Below are 18,791 nucleotides of genomic sequence, written 5' to 3'. Positions count from 1 at the left end.
CGCGAGGTGGGTGGGGGGGACGTCTGCCAACCATCGGAGTGGGCATTTTGACCAGCAGGTATTTGGGTCATTGCCTCGGACGCCGGGCGTGCATAACGTGCCTTCTGGGGAAGAAGGTCCATGAAACATTTTCTGGAGTGAATCTAGTCTTTCTGAGAAGGGAAAGCAGGAAGAACTGACCCAAGAATTAGCAGGTGAGTGGAAAAGCAGCTGTACTTTTTTGGGGGGACGGCCGGGGGGACGACTCTTTCTAGTCATCTGTTTTGGCACCGACTCCTGACTTGAAGCACAGCCAACTGGCAAGGGGGTCTCACTCCCCAGGAACCTGATTGGCCAGCGTTCTTGGTCTCTTTCCCCCAACTCACCCACCCACCCACCCACCCTGCAGAACTCTGAGTATGTCAGCGTGAGGATAGCATAGGGTGATTTTTCTCGAGTTTATCGTGATGCTTAAATTGTTTGCACACTGCAAAGTATCTAGGTGAAAAGAAGGAACGTGCACTTTTAGGAGCTGCTGTATGGATCGGCTCGAAGGTGAACAGGAGGTCCCATCTCCGAAATCAGTTGCAATACTTGTAGAACTTTAACTCTCCCCAACACCCTTCAATCCTTCATCCCAGTATTGTGTTCGAGAGCTGCTTGATATTTTTGACCGCGTTCACGCCATCAGGCACGCTCTGGAGAGGCAGCCGGACGGGGCTGGTGAATGAATCCAGCCAGAATGGTTCTCATGGCTTCGACTCTGGGATCTGATGTTGTCCTTTGGCTTTGGCTAGAGAGGTCCGTGGGTTGTGGCTGTGATCCTCATGCCTAGAGAGGATTGTGCCTTTTAGTGGAAGGGAGCTTCCAAATAACTCCTCCACGGGGCATGGTCTGTTTCCTGGGCGATGGGGAACACACGTCCTGACACTTTGGTGCACCTTGATCCTTTCCAGATGACTGGCTTGTTTGTCGTCTGCATCCAGGTGCAAGAATCAGGTGGCTTCTTTGACTTGCGCATCTATCTGCACTGACTTGAACATGTGTATAATGATGGTGCCCTCGCGTGCTGGACTTCTGGGGTTGTGTGCGATGGCTCCACCTTCTCGATACATGGCCTTTTTGAAGGCGCTGCACAAACTTTGCGGCCGGTTGCACAGATTCCTGGCGTGCTGGCTTTCGGGGGGGGGGGGGTTTGCCGTGGGTCATTTTGCCCAAGCACGGAGCAGGGTGGTTGTTGATTCCCTGGTCGTGGCTTTCATTTCAGCAGTAAAAGCAGTTCCCGATCCGTGTTAGGTAACCGGGAAGGGAGGAGCAGAGAGAGGTTGCTAGAATATCATGTGTAAACATCGAAGCTCCTGGTGTGAGCGAGCAGGGAGTCATTCACTTGTGATTTTTGAACGTTTTTTAGCGGCTGATTTGCAGCCAGGAGATTGCTCGAAGAGCCTGGATTCTTGTCATTTGTATCGAACCGAAGTGGCCGAGACTTAGCGGCGCGAGAGAAAATATTGCCCCCCACCCTCCCTAATGCAAAACTGAAACCTGGTGAGGCTAGCGGAAGACCAAACTGACCCTGCCTTATGTCCAGAAGGGTAATCCGTTGGATATCTGGGTCAGAGCAAGGTGCAGGTTAGTACACTTCTCCTTCTGTTAGATGGGTTGTGACTTCGCTTTCTCACCGACGGTGAGTAGTGTGGGAAGCTCCACGGCGCAAACCATTTGTAGATGCGTTGTCCTGATCAGCCCCCGCAATGCTTTCCACACCTTCTGCAAGGTGCTGGCCAAGAACCTCTTACAGTGGGGTAGAAGCCCCTGCTCCATACGATCAGCTTGCTATAAGATCAGCGAGCGTCCACACAATGTTTCGGGCTACTCCTGTTTTCAAAGTAAGCATCCCTTGAGAGTCATTGGCATTTGTATCACATGAAAGAAAATTGCGCCATCCGAGGTAGAGGCTTTATTTGGTGTCAGGCATAGAGTTTTGAAGGGCCCGCCAGTTTTCTCCTAAAGTAAAATTTGACATGAACTTGGAGAGTTCTGCCCAGGTTAAAATAAGTGTGGCTTGTTGTGAGAGAAGTTAAGAGGATTTTAACAAGGTTAGAAGGATGTCTGAAGGGGGATTTAAGTGTTTGTGGCAGAAAGTGGATGCTGGAGAATACTTGATGCAAGAGGGATTGTTTTGGAGTCATTTCAGAGGATGCAGAGGTTTCCGCAGTGTATGGGATCCCTTCTGACCTGGCTGAAAACAAGAACCCTGCATAGTTTGCATAACCTGCGTGATAAACATGCTTTCATGGGGTCTGCTTGCAGGTTTAGTTGAGCACACCCTGCAGCTCCTCATCAAAAAGCTTCTCAGGGCAGGGCAGGGCAGGTAGGGTAACCGTCTTGTGAAGCTAGACGGTCAGGCAGCGTAGCTGGTACTGCAATAATCTCTTTCAGCTGACTTGTAAAACACTGTGCTAAACCATTTTTTGACACGGGGATGAGGTCTTCAGGGGACAAGCTGTGCTGGAAGCATGCATCCCATCCCTTACATTCTGTGCAGATGCCGGTCAAGAATGCGTCCCTGTTTTATGTTGGGAATGAATAACTAAACCTTGGTCAGTTTGTGAAACGTTAGTGAAATCCCAGCCCACACACAAGGCCGTCTGTGTGCTTCACTTCTACAGGAGTGTGAATCTGGAGGAAAGCATTCTGCTTACCTCCTTATCTGCCCCGGCCATCTCTCAAAACAGCATGGCAAGCCACTAGCCCTGTAGGAGGACCTGAACTCTCTTGCAAGAGGCTGAAAAAATGATGACCAGATTCTCTTGAAAGGAGAGAATCTCTTATTAGTTAGGGACCTGTTGCACTGTTTGCAGACAGGGTGGGGTAAGGTGGGGCAGAAGGTTAGGCATTCAATTGGGAAATAGCTGGCAGGGGGGTGAAACACCCCCAAAACATGCTGCTGGAGGCATTAGCCTCAGAACAACTTTGTTACAGAACTAGGCTTGAGGGGTGCAGAAAAGACACCGAAGAACATGAAACTGGAAGCAAAACCCATAAAGCTATTCTGACCAAGCAGGAATCTCAGGGCTCTTTCAGCCTCACCTCCCTCACAGGGTGTCTATAGTGGGGAGAGGGAAGGGAAGGAGACTATAAGCCGCTTTGAGAGTCCTTTGGGTAAAGCGGCATATAAGAACTGTTACTAGTGGGAGAGCCTTTTTCCCCCGAGAAAAATGGCTGTCTGCGTTACCGAGACCTGGCGCTATGGATTGCAGCGCTTTTCAATAGTGCTCAGATTTAGCAACATTGCCCGTTGTGCGGAATGGCCCCAACTCTTCTTCTTCTAAGTGCTGGGGCTGAGCCAGAAAATGTCCAAGGGCCATCACTGAAGATCGGAGAATATCTTTCACTCTTGCCATGTGGTTAACGACACTATCATATTGGAGGAAGTCTAGGGAAGGCCCTACCATACAGAGGGCAGTGAAGCCTGTGGAGAAAAGCCTGCCCCATAGATAGTTTCGTCTCCTAGCGCTGCCCTTTGAGCCACGGCAGGCAATTTTCTTGTCCGCTTTCTAAATGCCATCTGGGCAAAACAGAAATCCTGATAACATGATGAGTTAAAGGTTGACGACGTGGGCTTAATTAACATTAGCGATGTTCTTCGAGGCCCTCCTGTGGAGGCTGGGAAGCGGTATAGTCATGGTTTGGGGGGTGGGGGAATGGGGACTGTTTTCGCAGGGCGCTGGTAGGGAAAGATGGGTGTCCCTCGTGGTAGGAGACGTAGGCTGCGAATCGCTGGGCACTGAAACAGTGACTCTGAAAGAATGCCTGGGTCTGCATTGCAGACCGAACAGCTTCCTCGTCGGGATGTGAAGTCGCTGGAGAGCCTGGCTTCGGAAGAAGCCGGTTTAGAAAGCTGAGCACAAATGAGCCAGCCACCGTGGCTTGATGCGCATGGAAGATGTGCAGTTATGCCACCTTGGTATCGATTCATCTTGAAGCCCTGCTTGCCCTTGGGGGTTCTGTTGAATTAATCGCTCTTGATTATGCAGAGGGCGTCTGAGGCTGCCTCGAGGAGATGGTTATTGTGTCTCTGCACAGGTTCGTGTGAATGAGTTCTGTGCGGTGCAGATAACTAGGTGAGCTGCAAAAGCTTGGGAATTTGGAGGGATGTAGGGAAGGATCCATTGGCTCCTTGGCCAACGAAGCAGGTGTAGGATGTGACTTCACAAGAACGGGTAGAGAATCCCTCTATTATTCTGTGGCATTTTATTTTGGGGGTAGAGGAAACTTTCAGGCTTGTGTTGGGGCTCCTACCAGCTAGAGATGAGTTCTGAGGTGTCAACCGTAGCTCCTCCAGCCTTACTTGCTGAGTCCCTGGCCTGCAATCTCTGGAATTGGATGAAATGGGGACTCAATGCACGCTTTAAACCTTACAGCGTCCATTTACAGCCCTAAACTGAATCAATCAATCAGTCCGATGCTCCAAAGTAGCATGGTTTTAAGTTTTGTTTCATGATCTGTTTTAAACTGTATGATATTAAATGGCCATATTCTTTTGATCTTTCATGTATCGATTTCATATAACTTGGTCTGAACGACTGTCCTAAAGTTTGATTGATTGGTCCTACACTTAAAGAGCCAGCTTGGTGCAGTGGTTAACAGCTGCGGCCTGTGATCTGATTCCCTCCCCCTCCACGTCAGCCAGCTGGGGGACCTTGGGCCAGTCCCAGTTCTCCCAGGGCTCTCTCAGCCTCACCTACCTTCCAGGGCGTCTGTTGCGGGGAAAGGGAAGGCGATTGTAGGCCACTTTGGGATGCCTTCAGGTAGATTTCCTAAAACATTTATCATGTGATCGGACCATATACAGATGTCGGCCTCCCCCCCTCTCCCAAAATGGCCAACGATGGATCTGGAGAGGGTGGGAAGGGGAGGGGCTCCAGGTGGGCTGCTTCCCAACCATATTCTGCACGATCACGCCACTTCTGAAGAGTATTTCAGGGTTTTTTCAAGGGTAAAAAAGTTGAGAAAGGATACCAACTCCGGCAGTGGTGATTTGTTTATTTTATATATTTATTTCTTGGATTTATATCCCGCCTCTCACAAGTTTGTCCTCTCGAGGTGGCTCACCATGAAAACCATAACAGTTTCCCCATAAAAACCCTATTAAAACAATGGCAGTACGCATTGCCCCCGGGGATGGTGGTATATAAATATAATAAATAATAAATAAATAAATAAGGACCCACAAGATGGCGGAACAAACTCTCACCCAACATAATTGACTAAGTCCAGACAGACAACCAGCATATATCACAGGGATGCTCAGCTAGGGTAGGACCCCTGATCCAACTCCGGTCATGGATGTGTGTCCGGTCAAGCTTAAGAGGGGCAGTTCTTCAAGCACCCCTTTCCTCTTTGCCCCTCGAATCTGTCCGCGTTCCTCCACTCAGCCGCCGCCGCCGGCAGCTGGCTGAGATAGAAAAGCTTTCCTCTGACTGGGTCCCAGTTAATGGGGAACATGACTCACGAACACCTGAGCTTCGCCGTGGAATTGCAGGGGAGAAATGTCATGACAGCGGCCGCGTTCAAACAGTGGGTTCTATTTTACTCGCTTTAATGAGATGTGTAATTGTTCCTGATCGAATCTCTACCCTGCCTGGCAGTTTCTTTAGAGCTGGGCTTCGTTTTTTCCCCCTCTCTTGCTTTTTTTTTTCTTCTTTTCCCAAAGGCAAGCACCTTTCCTTCCGTGAAAGGAGTGGGGATTATTTTTAAAAATGTAAAGAATGATCTTGAAGAGCTAGAAAACCCCTTTTTCCCAGTGGTGATTTTTTAAACAGCTTCTCCCTCCGCGAAAATTGCCTCTCCTCTGCCCCGAGCAACAGCAAATGTCTAAGCTGAAAAGTGAATCAAGAACCGGAGTTAATGAATCGAAGATATCTGTGTTTGAAACGCATCTGAGAGAGGGTTGGCTGGTTGTGGCCCATTCCATTGTTGGGGAGGGGGCTTCTTTTATTGAGAAGTACTTCTGAGGTAGTTTGTTTGGTTCTAAATGTCAAAATGTGGCTATAAATAATCTACTTGCACGCTGGTTTTATGTGGTTCTATTAAGTTTGCCTTCTTCTTCTTGTTCTTCTTGTTCTTCTTGTTCTTGTTCTTCTTGTTCTTGTTCTTCTTGTTCTTGTTCTTCTTCTTCTTCGTCTTCTTCTTGTTCTTCTTGTTGGTCTTCTTGTTGTTCTTCTTCTTCTTGTTCTTCGTCTTCTTCTTGTTCTTCTTCTTGTTCTTGTTCTTCTTCTTCTTGTTCTTGTTATTCTTCTTCTTCTTCTTCTTGTTCTTCTTCTTCTTGTTCTTCGTCTTCTTCTTCTTGTTCTTCTTCTTCTTCTTCTTGTTCTTCTTCTTGTTCTTCTTGTTCTTGTTCTTCTTGTTCTTCTTCTTCTTCTTCATGGCGCACCGATTCCTTCTCCATTAAATCACCCCGTCTAACCCCCAAAGGCTTATGAAGTAGGCTGGTCTGGTAAGACGTCATAGCTAAGGAGGGGCTGAGCTCCCCAATTTCAGCTTCTGTCTTCAGGGAAGACTCTTTCTTGCTGGCAGGGTGTCTGCTGCCAGTCATGGTGACGGGGTCTGCACTCCTGCCCAGCACAGTCTTCAATACCTCCTCACCTTTGCTCTTTCTTCTAAGATCTTTCCTGCCAGTATGCAAAATCCTCTTGCGATATATTATCGATTGATTGAAGTTTGCCGGGCTGGAGTCGATGAATGAGCAGGCTTCCCCGAACTTCCGCCCGCTTCAGCCTTCTCCCCAACGTTGTCCCTCAGGTTCCTTGGATTCTGCAGTGAAGCTAATGCCTCTCCTTTCCCCCCTTCCCCAGGTCCGAGAGCAGCCTCTCTAAGTTCACACACCGGTTATCAGTTAAGCAGAAGCAGGAGAAGAGGAGGAAGGCCGAGAATGGCTCGGCTGAGCTGCCCGACTACCGTCCCAGATCTCTGAGCATTGAATGGTAAGAGACGCAGGGCGGGCCCGAGAGATCGCAAAGCACCCATTCTCAGCCTTTGACCCGCCTGGTCCCCCGACGGCCATGGGAATGCTTTGGAAGGGGAGAGACCAGCATGGCAAGGGCCAACCAGGTCGGCCTGAGCATTGTCTGCCTTTCATAGGATCTTAGAATCCTAGAGTTGGAAGGGGCCTCCTGGGTCATCTAGTCCAACCCCCTGCTCTACGCAGGACACTCCCATCCCACTCACTTTCAAGCCCGCTCTGGAAGCGCAAAGGAAAGGGATTGCCGATGGCTGTGTGTCTCCCCGCCCCATACAAGCCCACTCTTGAGAACCCACCCTTGTTTCACTTACAGAGCAGGGAGAGCTCCTGCGCTCACACTGTGTGCGCTGGCAGGAGCCCAGCTAAGAATGCGCCTGGACGCCAGGTATAAATGCTCTGGCATCTGTGGCTGGAAGGCCAATGGCATTTGTCAGCAGGAGGTGTGTGGTGCCCTGGGTCGATACCACTGGTCACATAGAGTGTGAAAAGAGGGGCGGGTCACATCTCTGAAGGCACAGCAGACCCCGTGCCAGGCAACCGTCGCTAGCAGTGTTCCGGAGCATTTGGGAATAAGTGTTCCCGGGCAGGAACACGAGGTGCAAAGGCCATAAAACCGATGCCCTGGCCTTTTAGGGTGCCACACGGCTTGAAAAAGAAAAAAAAGTAGGAAAAACCCACCCAGTTGACATCGTGGTCACCAGCAAGCAAAGTAACTGTTGATTCTCAGCACTTGCTCTGTAGCTCAATGGCTCGCCCCGCCCCCCTCCAGCTTGCGTTATTTGTGCACAAAGCGTGTGGTTCGTCCGAATCATTCATCAGAAGTACAGACTGCAGTTTGGCAGACCTCTACCCCGTGCGCGCTTTAAAAGGTTCGCGACGGCACGCCAAATTGCAGTTTGTGCTTGTGGCGAGTTGTTGAGATGACGCATTTGGGTTTTTTTCAAAGGCCCTGTCCAGGATGGAAAATCAGAGCAGCTGGCCGTGCTCAAAAGACTTGTGTATACCATCAAGATTCAGTGATTATTCTTTTGTTGATACCACTGTGGTAGAACCTCGTATGCACCAACGGGAGATGACTGCAGCCGTACCCACTGGACAACTTAGATTGTTCACAGGTTCTCCTAAACAACTCCACGCTATAGCCGCCAGTCGAAACAGGCCTGCCGTGGGTTTATTTATTTTTTAACCCGGACCCTTCTCTAGATGTGAGGAATAGTCACTCTGAATCTCAGCTTGGCGGCTTCTCGGTTCGCTTTAATTTTGGATGTGTCCCTGTTATGAGCACCGATGTAAAAGCAAAGATGGGTCCAGGCTGGAGCTTTCTAGGGGACATCCCGAAAGACCATGAGTCCTTCCAAGGGGTCTTCGTGAAATTCCAAACACCACCAGCAACACGGGCTTCGTTCGCTTACCGTCCCGCAGAAATGTTGAGGCTTGCATTTCCCATCTCGTCCTCTCCAGCTCCCACACACCTCCTCGCCCGCACCCAGTGTGGTTTCTCGCAGCTTTAAGGCTGACTTTAGCCCTGCACCGTGGCCAGCCGCTCGTGGCTTGTGGCAGCTCCCAGCCCAGCCGTCGCAGAAAGCGGCGGACGGCTGGAAAATTAGCTTTCGGCGTGTGGTTGGCAGCTGGCGATCCGTAGGCTCTCTTGCACCTCACGCAAACCACTCTGAACTCTTCGGAGAAGTGAGTGGGGCCGGTATCGTTAATAAATTAATAAGCGAGTGGTTAGTTTTCGCCCTCTCTTTATTCCCCCCCAATTAAGCCTTGATGCTGCGCGATGGGAATATCGAAATCGCAGGACCCTCTCCTTTCCCCCTCCCCGTCCCCTGCCACTCTAGGAAAAGTAGGAGGACAATAAAGGGTCTATTCACTCGCCACTTCTCTCAGTACAGTCCCCACTGGAGTCAAAGGACTATACCGGTCTAAGTGGTTTCTGACTCACCTCCTTGGCCCTCCGTCCCTGCTTCAGAAAACATTGCCTTCAGTTAGTTTCTTCTATAGAGCCCTTCACTGCAACAATTCATGCATTAAATGCTGCTCCGCTCTCTTAGCTGGATTAAGTGTGTCTCTGCTTATTTCCCATGCGGGAGAAACGGAGACGCACGGAGCTTGGAGGCGGTTCGTTTTGGCAGCGCCAAAACCGAGACACCCGGGGCCCAGCCTGCGAACGGCGTTGGACGTTTGCAACGCCCGAAGCCGGGAGGAAACGGAGGATTTCGGCACGTCTGAGGGCCCCAATAAAGATCATGTTTTTTCCAGAGGCAGGGGAAACTCCAGGATATTTAGTGGGGTCTCCTATGTCTGGGTGGAATTTCAGAGCTGCTCCTCCTGAGCGTGACAGTTTCCGTGTGGCTTTTGAAACGTTTTTCCATTGATTCGCCCTCAAATTGTTTGGCGCTGTCCTGTGTGGTTCTCAACTTTCTTAACACCGCGACCCCCGTTGGGCAGTGCAGCAGCGACCCAAATGGAGTTGTGGCATTAAGAATCCAATTGTGATCTCCAATGCCGAAAGCAGCTAGTGCCATGGCGGGGCAGCCCTGGTGCCCACGTGCTCTGTGCCAGTTTGGTGCAGTGGTTAGGAGTGCGGACTTCTAATCTGGCATACCGGGTTCGATTCTGTGCTCTCCCACATGCAGTCAACTGGGTGACCTTGGGCTCGCCACAGCGCTGATAAAGCTGTTCTGATTGAGCAGTGATATCAGCGCTCTCTCAGCCTCACCCACCTCACAGGGTGTCTGTTGTGGGGAGAAGAAAGGGAAGGTGATTGTAAGCCGCTTTGAGCCTCCTTCGGGTAGGGAAAAGCGGCATATAAGAACCAACTCTTCTTCTTCTTCTTCTTCTTCTTCTTCTTCTTCTTTGTGCGCTTCCATGCGGCTGCTGGCTCATGTGCCACTGCTGCCGGAGCCATCACTCCTCTCTGTGCCCCGGCCCTGGCCACTCCAGGTGTCGGAGATTGCCGAAGTGGCCGACCCATGCCGGAGCACGCAAGCCGAAATTGGAAAGGGGGTTGTTGTGTGGCTTGGCTGCGGCAGCTCGGCAGGGACCCCTGGGAAAGAGTCAATCGACTCCTTGAAGGGTCGCGGCTCTGAGGTTGAGAACTGCTGACTTATATATTAAAAAGCGTTTTCTGACGGCGAGGGCTGTTCATAGATGGAGGGCGGTGGAGTCTCCTTCACTGGAAGTCTTTAGGAGGAGATTGGATGAGCACCTGTCAGGAGGGTGTGTCTTTTTGGGTCCCTGAAAAGGTGCAAGGCTGGGCTGGATGGCGCTCAGAGGTATCTTCCAGCCCCACGTGATTCTGATACACATTGTGGGTGGCAGCAGGAGGGAAAACTTCAATGCAGGTGAACAGATTCTGTTTATGAAAGGTTTGTAAATGCCATATTGTAAATCAGTGGTTCTCAACATGGGGGTTGTGAACCCCTCAGTGGGTCATTTGGCCCTTTCCCGGGGGTCGTCCCAGTGGTGGCAGTAATCTGCCACTCCCTTAAGCCTTCACAGAATCGGCCTCTCCGTCAGATGGCTCTGCAGCCTCTGTTTAAAAATCTCCAAAGATGGAGAACCCACCACCTCCCGAGGAAGCCTGTTCCACTGAGGAACCTCTCTGACTGTCAGGAACTTCTTCCGGATGTTGAGACGGAATTTCCTTTGGATTAATTTCATCCCATTGGTTCTGGTCCGTCCCTCCGGGGCAAGAGAGAACAACTCTGCTCCATCCTCTACATGGCAGCCCTTTAAATCCTTGAAGATGGCTATCAGATCCCCTCTCAGTCGTCTCCTCTCCAGGCTAAACAGACCAAGCTCCCCCAGCCTTTCTTCATATCCAACTTATTCTCCACCAGAACTCTTAAGTCCTTTTCTGCCCAGTGTATATCGGCTGCCCGGCATCAGATTTGAATGTAGACCTTCCACAACCCAACCCAACCCACCCCACTCTTTTAATTGTACTGGCCGAGCACAGCACCCAAGAAAGCCCGGTTCTTATGCTCTTGGTTTAAACGCTGCGTTTTTCCTTTTCCTTTTTTCAAAAAAAGGAGAATCGCAAAAACCAAGCCCGAGAGGAACAGGCACTCCCAAACCTCTCAGTCCTTAGACCTGCCCAGGGCCTAAGGCTCGAGCCAACACATTTTTAAGCCTGTGGCCCAAGAGGAGCGGTGCTCTTGGGGTACAGTGGCTGTCTTATTTAGCCGGTGCAGTACACATTTATGTACTCTGCAAAACGAGGGAAACAACTTCTTTCTTTCTTCCTTTTTAAAAAAAAAACTCCAGAGCTTAGCACAAGCCATACACTGGGTCTGCTTGAGTTCCACTTGTAAAAAAAATAAAATAAAAATAAAATTGGGGAAAGTGGCGAGGAAAGACGGTGAAGTATTGAGAAAACACTTATTTCATTCATGTGATATTTACTAAAATAAGTACTTCATTATTAGACTTTTTCTTGGGTGTGTGTGTGTGTGTATGTGTTTTTTTTTTCTTCTTCTTCTTCTCGAAGCCGGTGCCACAAAGTCCCTTCTGTTAGGGACCTATGAATGTGCTGTACCATCTCAGACCCTTGGATCTTGCCTCTGGCCAATGTGAATGCTTTAAAAATATTCAGGGACCAGGTCTCTGAGCTGGTCGCGGAACAGACGGCTGGGGAGACAGACGGGGAGGAGGTGTCCACGTTTGTTTTCTTACAAATGTCGCAAACGATGTGGAGTTTTGTTTTCTTCCTTTTCTTTACTTTGCCCCCTCCTCCTCCACAATCCTTCTACATACACACACACACACACACAGGCACACACACAAACCCTCCTTCCCTCTTTCGGCCAAACGTGGACATTTGCAGGAATCCATTAGAGAATATTTGCACGCTTGTTGGAGTAATATGATAGCCATTAAATGAGAGGAAAACACCCCAACAGAGAGAGACCTCCCCTGGGGAATTATGGGTAGCGATCAGTCATCTGGTCGCTGCTTTTAGTTAAAAGCTGCTAAGTTGTTAATTTGTGTTTATCGTGGTTTATATTGTTAACGCTTGACGTTTGTATTTATTCTGTTGGTTTTAATTCATTGTTAATTCTTAGCGTCTTCAGTACCTGGCCCTGAGCCCCTCTGGGGAGGCGATATAGAAATTTACTACTACTACTACTACTACTACTACTACTACTACTACTACTACTACTGGTAGTAGTAGTAGTAGTAGTAGTAGTAGTAGTAGTAGTAGTAGTATCCAGGAACTGGGGTGTCATGAAGTATTTGCATTGGTGTATAATGATGTCAAATCAATCAGTCAATCATGATGTCAAATCAATGATGTCAAATCAAACAGCCAATCAGCCAATCATGAAAGCTCTTCCTTTAGAGCACGCCACACCTCGTCATCCCAATTTTTTGGTATTCCAACTCCAAAATCTCTTCCCACCTCTACCTATCTATTGTCTCCCCTGTTAAAGGCATTCATTCTGGCCGGACTAAATGCTCAGTCCTCAGCAGCGATGGGAGATAGGTTCATCAGTTGACCTCATTCAGAATTAATCTGCCCGCAATTAATCTGCCCGCAATTTTTGGACTAATTTGTATACTGTATTTTTACCCTGTTTGCATGTTCATTTGGGCATATATTCCTATGACTCGGTTACCTTTTAACTAGAAAAGAACTGTAGTAATTACCCAAAATATTTTCCACTTGTTTTGTCTATTGAGTGATAAGTGATTAACAGGGAGGGAGCATCATCATGGCATAGAATTAGGGTCACTTTGGAGGGCAGGTCGTTGTGAATTTCCTGCGTTCTGCAGGGGGTTGGACTAGATGAGCCCTGAGGTCCCTTCCGTCTCTATGATTCTCAGACCCCTGTACCAGCCAACACAAAAAGGGAAGGCCCATGGAGCAAATTTAGCCGTCTTTCCCATCAGGGGCCAAAAAAGCAAAACCCAATAAACATTGAATCCACGAAGACGGCGAGAACATTCGTCATCCCCAATATAATGTCTGGGATAAGGTTTGGTCTGGTTGGGTGGCTTTTCCCCTATCTTCATGACCCCCCACCTCCATGCAAGGAAAATATTCTTTTCTGCAGAACTAGGTTACGCATCTCGCGGAGATTCATAATAGAGCCAGGGAGCCCTTGCCAGGAATGAGCCATTTGGCGTAATAAAATGTTACTTGTTTACGCAACTCCCATCAGTTTGCCTACATTTACTGAGTTCCATAAACAAAAAGACAGATCTTTATCTTCACGAAGATTACAGTCTGCATTGCAAAAGTGTGTTGGGGGGGGGGGTTGAATGTGATGAGAAGACTAGTAAGGAGACGTAAGCAAGGACAGCAAATGATGGATGGGAAGTGCTACCGCTAAAATACTGCCGGCTTGATGTAGTGGTTAGGAACGTGGACTTCTTCTAATCTGGGGAGCTGGGTTTGCTTCCCTGGTCCTCCTCCACATGCAGCCAGCTGGGTGATCTTGGACTCACCACAGCACTGAGAAAACTGTCTTGACCAAGCAGGAATCTCAGGGCCCTCTCAGCCTCACCAACCTCACAGGGTGTCTGTTGTGGGGAGAGGAAAGGGAATGGGGTAAGCCGCTTTGAGACTCCTTTGGGTAGAGAAAAGCGGCATATAAGAACCAACTCTTCTTCTTCTTCAAAGGTGCCTGCAACCCTCACCTCCGTCCCACCAGGCCCGTACAAGGTGGTTCTCTATCCCTTGTTGTCAAGCTGCATGGGGCAGTGCTGGTGGGTTGCCACCTGGCATCTGGGAGACTTGGGTTCCAATTCTGATGATATTGCAAAGCTTGCTGGTTGACCTTGGCCTGATCGCTCCCTTTTGAACTAATCCTCCAAAGTGATACCTGCCATTTCTCTTCCTTGAGTCCACGCTTTGGCCAAACAGTTAAGACCAGGGGTGGCCAAACTTTGGCTCTCCAGGCGTTCATGGACTACAATTCCCATGAGCCCCTGCTGGCAGGTTCCCATGGGAATTGTAGTCCATGGACCTCTGAAGAGCCAAAGTTTGGCCAGCCTTGCTAAGACTATTTCCCTCTTTTCAAGTGTTGGTTTGCTACATTTTTTAACTTGTATTGTTTCTAAACACATCGCTAGCTCCTTTAGCGCACCAGGGTGTCGAAAAAGCGGGGTATAAATTTAAACAACCCTAACAACATTGGCACCGCAGGCAGCGGCCAATAGGAACGTGCGGGCCTTTCTGGAGCACTGCAGCGAAATCCGAATAAGCATCATGGCGAAGAGACACATTGCGTTTCCTCCCCCGTGCAGAATGTGGTACATCCATTTCTGGAAACACGCCATGCATCCTTAACAGAATCGTAGCCTCAAGGGGCAACGTCTAGACTGTGTGTGACAAATGGGCGAAAACGGCATTTGTTTTACCGAACCTGGATCGCACGGAAAGGTACAAACTCTCTCGGGCTGCGAGAGAGGTCAAGAAAAGGAGGGGTGGAAAAATAGGTAGGAGACACACTTAAATTGTTGTGCCTCCGGGGTACAGGATGCTGTTTGCCTCGGACATCTGACACCCGTAAAGGCTTTGACATCAGCTGTGATTTTCAACGGCGCCTTACCTAGGATCCTGTTTTACCTTAATAGGAATGGAAAGGCCTAAGCGCTGGGGCGGCTGGTCGAGCCCCGGCTGCCTCTGGAGCAAATGTTTACATCTCCCTCGGTATTCCTCGCCCGCCCGGCTCTCAAAGTAACCCCCAGATTCTTCCTCGCCTCCCCGAGCCCTGAAGAAGGCTGAGATGAAACCAAAGGCATTTAATTTTGACCGGAGAGGGAGGGGAGGGGAGGGAGGGGGCCTGACGCCATTGCTTGGGAACAATGGCCAAGATATGGGGTCATCCGTTCTGGTATTTGAGCAGGTTTGGGTGATTTATGGCCTGTTTTGTTCTCTTGCTTGTGTTGCCGTCCTCACCCCCCAGCCCAGCCCAGCCCAGCCCATTCTGTCTCCCTTCTCCGTCTCTTCCCTCCACCCTTTCCCACAATTCCCCTAATAACTTTGGAGTCTCTCTGCCTTATGAAGTCATGGTATCTGTGACTTATTGAATTAACGGCACGGAACTGAGCTTTGACACTGTCCTTGCGGTCTGCCGAAGCAAGCAGTGCCGTGCTGCGGAGTCAGGGCTTGCAGAAACGCTAAGCAAACAGCGGGGCTGGATCCCAAGCGCTTGGTGATACGTGGAGGCTCGGAAAGGCTGAATCCGGGCTTCTTCCTGCACAGAAATGCCCGGGCTGGGCTGAAAGGAAAGCCTCGGGATTCGTACGCCTGCATGGGTTTCTCATCTTCCCCAAGGCTCGCTTCCGAAAACAACAACAACAACAACAACACCCAAACTCCCCCTGAACTTGCATTTTGAAAGGGGTTTTTGCTTCATGTCCTTCTTGCGTTGCCTTTAAATTTAGCATTCCAGGGGCAGAAGAGAACCCAAGTCAAAATCTTGGACTAGGACTCCAGGGGGGAGAGATCTCCTCTTTGTCAGGCTCCTTTGAGGGAGCCGCGTCATAAATACACCAATGTGTCCCGCGGCCGAATGCAATCTCTTGAGCAAATTGTAGCAAGTTCCGCCTCAATTCACCCTTTTATCACCGGGGCAGTCCCTTAGTCATAGCCCTGCAAGATCTGGGAGATACATTTTGGTGTGGGGGCATCGGCGTGACACGCAGGAAAGAGGAACCTTGCAGGATGCAAACAGAAGCAGCCCTCAATAAGTACTTGGGATTATGAATGAGTACCCCACCAGGTCTGCTCTGATTTTTGAAAAAGCATTTGGGCTAGGAGCTACCAGCTTGGTGTAGTGGTTAGGAGTGCAGACTTCAAATCTGGCGAGCCGGGTTTGATTCCCCGCTCCTCCACCCAGCAACAAGCCGGGTGACCTGGGGCTCTCCACAGAACTGAGAAAGCTGTTCTGACTGAGCGGGAATATCAGGGCTCTCTCAGCTTCCCCTACCTCACAGGGTGTCTGTTGCGGGGAGAGGAAAGGGAAGGCGACTGTAAGTCACTTTGAGATTCCTTTGGGTAGAGAAAAGCGGCATATAAGAACCAACTCTTCTTCTTCTTCTTCTTCTTCCCCAGTAATATCAGGGCTCTCTCAGCCTCCCCTCCCTCACAGGGTGTCTGTTGCGGGGAGAGGAAAGGGAAGGCGACTGTAAGTCACTTTGAGATTCCTTTGGGTAGAGAAAAGCGGCATATAAGAACCAACTTTTCTTCTTCTTCAGTAATATCAGGGCTCTCTCAGCCTCACCCACCTCACAGGGTGTCTGTTGTGGGGAGAGGAAAGGGAAGGTGACTGTAAGCCGCTTTGAGCCTCCTTCGGGTAGAGAAAAGCGGCATATAAGATCCAACCCTTCTTGTCTTCCGCCTGAAGAGTTCGGTGTGGAGGTGCCAGGGAAAGTTAAGCCCCTCCTCTTCCCTTGCCCCCGCTTGCCTTGCGCCCGCCCCTTCCTAAACCTTTCCTCCATGAAAAGAAAATGTCGTCAGGGGCTCTGACATTTGCATAACTGCATAATGCATGTCTGCCTCCGTCCCCTGACTGTTCCAGAGACACCACGGGAAGTTGGCTGTGTAGACCAGGGGTAGTCAAACTGCGGCCCTCCAGATGTCCATGGACTACAATTCCCAGGAGCCCCTGCCAGCGAATGCTGGCAGGGGCTCATGGGAATTGTAGTCCATGGACATCTGGAGGGCCGCAGTTTGACTACCCCTGGTGTAGACAGCCTAGTTTGTTCTTGCCTCACAGCTGGCCTGTTTGCTGACTGCAGTAATAGGCATTGGCACAAGATGAAGCGCCCTGTGAAGATCAGATGTGCCGAAGGAGCGTCTGATTCTTTAAATTGCAAACAGCTTGGGCACGCTCAAGGAGTGGATTCAGATGACCGCATCTGGCCCTCGGCTTCAAAGTGACTCCCCCGCCCCTTGCTTTTACCTGGTGCGGATCTCTGTGCGGGTTAAGCAGAGGGGAACCGAAATGTAAGCCCCGGAGATGCGTGCAGGCTGCAATTCTAGGAAGTCGGCCCTGTTGAATAACGCGGGAGTGACTTCTGATTAGAATCCTAGAATCGGAAGGGGCCTCCTGGGTCATCTAGTCCAACCCCCTGCACTGTGCAGGACACTCACGTCCCAATCGCTCATCCACTGTCACCTGCCACCCCCTTGAGCCTTCACAGAATCAGCCTCTCTGTCAGATGGCTATCCAGCCTCTGCTTAAAAATCTCCAAAGATGGAGAACCCACCACCTCCTGAGGAAGCCTGTTCCACTGAGGAACCACTCTGACTGTCAGGAACTTCTTCCGGATGTTGAGACGGAATTTATAATCCTAGAATCACAGAGTTGGAAGGGATCTCTGGGGTCATCTAGTCCAACCCCCTGCACCACGCAGGACACTCACAACCCTATTGCTCATCTACTGTAGCCTGCCACCTCCTTGAACCTGCTTAGGATTCAAGGGGAGGAGTGTCTCACAAAAGTTGTTCATGTAGCATTGTGCATGAGCAAATTAAGACTTCACAGTTACAACCCACAAAAACTGTTTTCATAACATGTTTCCGAATCTCTTGAATGTGTGGATTCGAATGTAAGTAATTTGCCACATAGGGCAAGGTTTTTTTGAGTGGTCCCCCCATGGTGGCCTTCGTTTCCTCCTTCATCTCAAAATCCCACACCCTCCGTGTCAGGCCTCTTTTAAGCCCCTGCTTGCTACGCCATTCACATCTCCTCTCTAACAGTCTCCTTAACTCATCCTTCTGTCAGTCTGTTGAAATTGTTGAAGTTGTTGCAAATGTTATGTTATGACTGGTATTTATATCTACGACGTTCCATGCAATACCCCCCCCCCCCCCCCGGTCCCATGTAAACCGTCCCGAGCCGTACGGGAGGGCGGTATAAAAATCTAATAAATAAATAAATTTTACTGCACATCACTTGGACAGTCTGCTGACACGGAACAAGGACAGATGTTTAGAATGCAATAGATTCTCATTGAGATTATGAGGTCCAGTAATTAGGAAAGACGCTGAATTAGGTGAGTACTTATTAATAAAAACCAAGTTTGAATTTAATGGTTCTTTTTGGGGGGTCGGGAGGGGGCATCTGTCATGCATCCTGAGGGCTAAGACATAAAACCTTACAACTCTGTACCCACCCGTGATTTCATGATTGCTTTGATTTGTGCTTCATGTTTTTGTCCTGGCGGTAGACTGCCTATTTTAACATTCCAAAACTCTTCCAAATGCCCTGTAGCTTTTAAGCACCTCTGAAAGCAATTGCCTATCTCCCCTCTGTTCGGTGACTTTCTGCAACCTGAGCCGCGATTTCTACCTGTCGGAGGACGGCAGGTAGGCGGGGCGGCCAGCGTTAAACCACTTTGTTGTGTTTTGTTTCTGTTTGTCATCTGACTCAAGCGGGAGGAAATGGGCCATCTGGGGAACAACAGCTCCAAATAATGACTCTTTCTGAAGGCAAATATTTTCCAGGTTCGCAGCGCTTGGATGCTGAGGCCTGTTCCGAGATTCACTTGTCAATACCAAGACAGAAAATATGTAATCATTTGTGAAAATAAGCAGTAGGGTTATAAGTTACACAATGTCCTCTCATAGATTTGGTTTGATCCTGGTGACATCAGGCCTTTGTAGTCCATTTGTAGTCCAGATGTCCATGTCCATGGACTACAATTCCCATGAACCCCTCATTTGTAGTCCAGATGTCCATGGACCACAATTCCCATGAACCCCTCATTTGTAGTCCAGATGTCCATGGACCACAATTCCAATGAGCCCCTCAATTGTAGTCCAGAT

The 18,791-nt window shown here is 49.5% G+C and overlaps 1 protein-coding gene across 25 annotated transcripts in view; it reads left to right on the top strand.

Moving 5' to 3' along the window:
- LOC143827135 (ankyrin repeat and fibronectin type-III domain-containing protein 1-like) overlaps window positions 1-18,791 on the top strand; it is a 258,996-nt gene that overhangs the window by 199,912 nt on the left and 40,293 nt on the right. For 21 of the 25 annotated variants that reach the window (XM_077316429.1, XM_077316438.1, XM_077316424.1 and 18 more), the window contains one exon: window positions 6,837-6,965. The exons of 2 other annotated variants lie outside the window; for them this stretch is intronic. In XM_077316429.1, coding sequence (XP_077172544.1) covers window positions 6,837-6,965 — 129 coding nt within the window. Of the gene's footprint in view, window positions 1-23; window positions 195-6,836; window positions 6,966-18,791 lie in introns of those variants that run through there. 2 more of the 25 variants (XM_077316448.1, XM_077316451.1) reach the window with 2 other exon arrangements.

This window comes from Paroedura picta, chromosome 17 (genome assembly GCF_049243985.1).
Source record: "Paroedura picta isolate Pp20150507F chromosome 17, Ppicta_v3.0, whole genome shotgun sequence".
In the NCBI taxonomy this organism is placed as follows: Eukaryota; Metazoa; Chordata; class Lepidosauria; order Squamata; family Gekkonidae; genus Paroedura; species Paroedura picta.
Note: the sequence above shows the minus strand (reverse complement) of the source record. Positions and strands in the feature narration are given on the sequence as shown.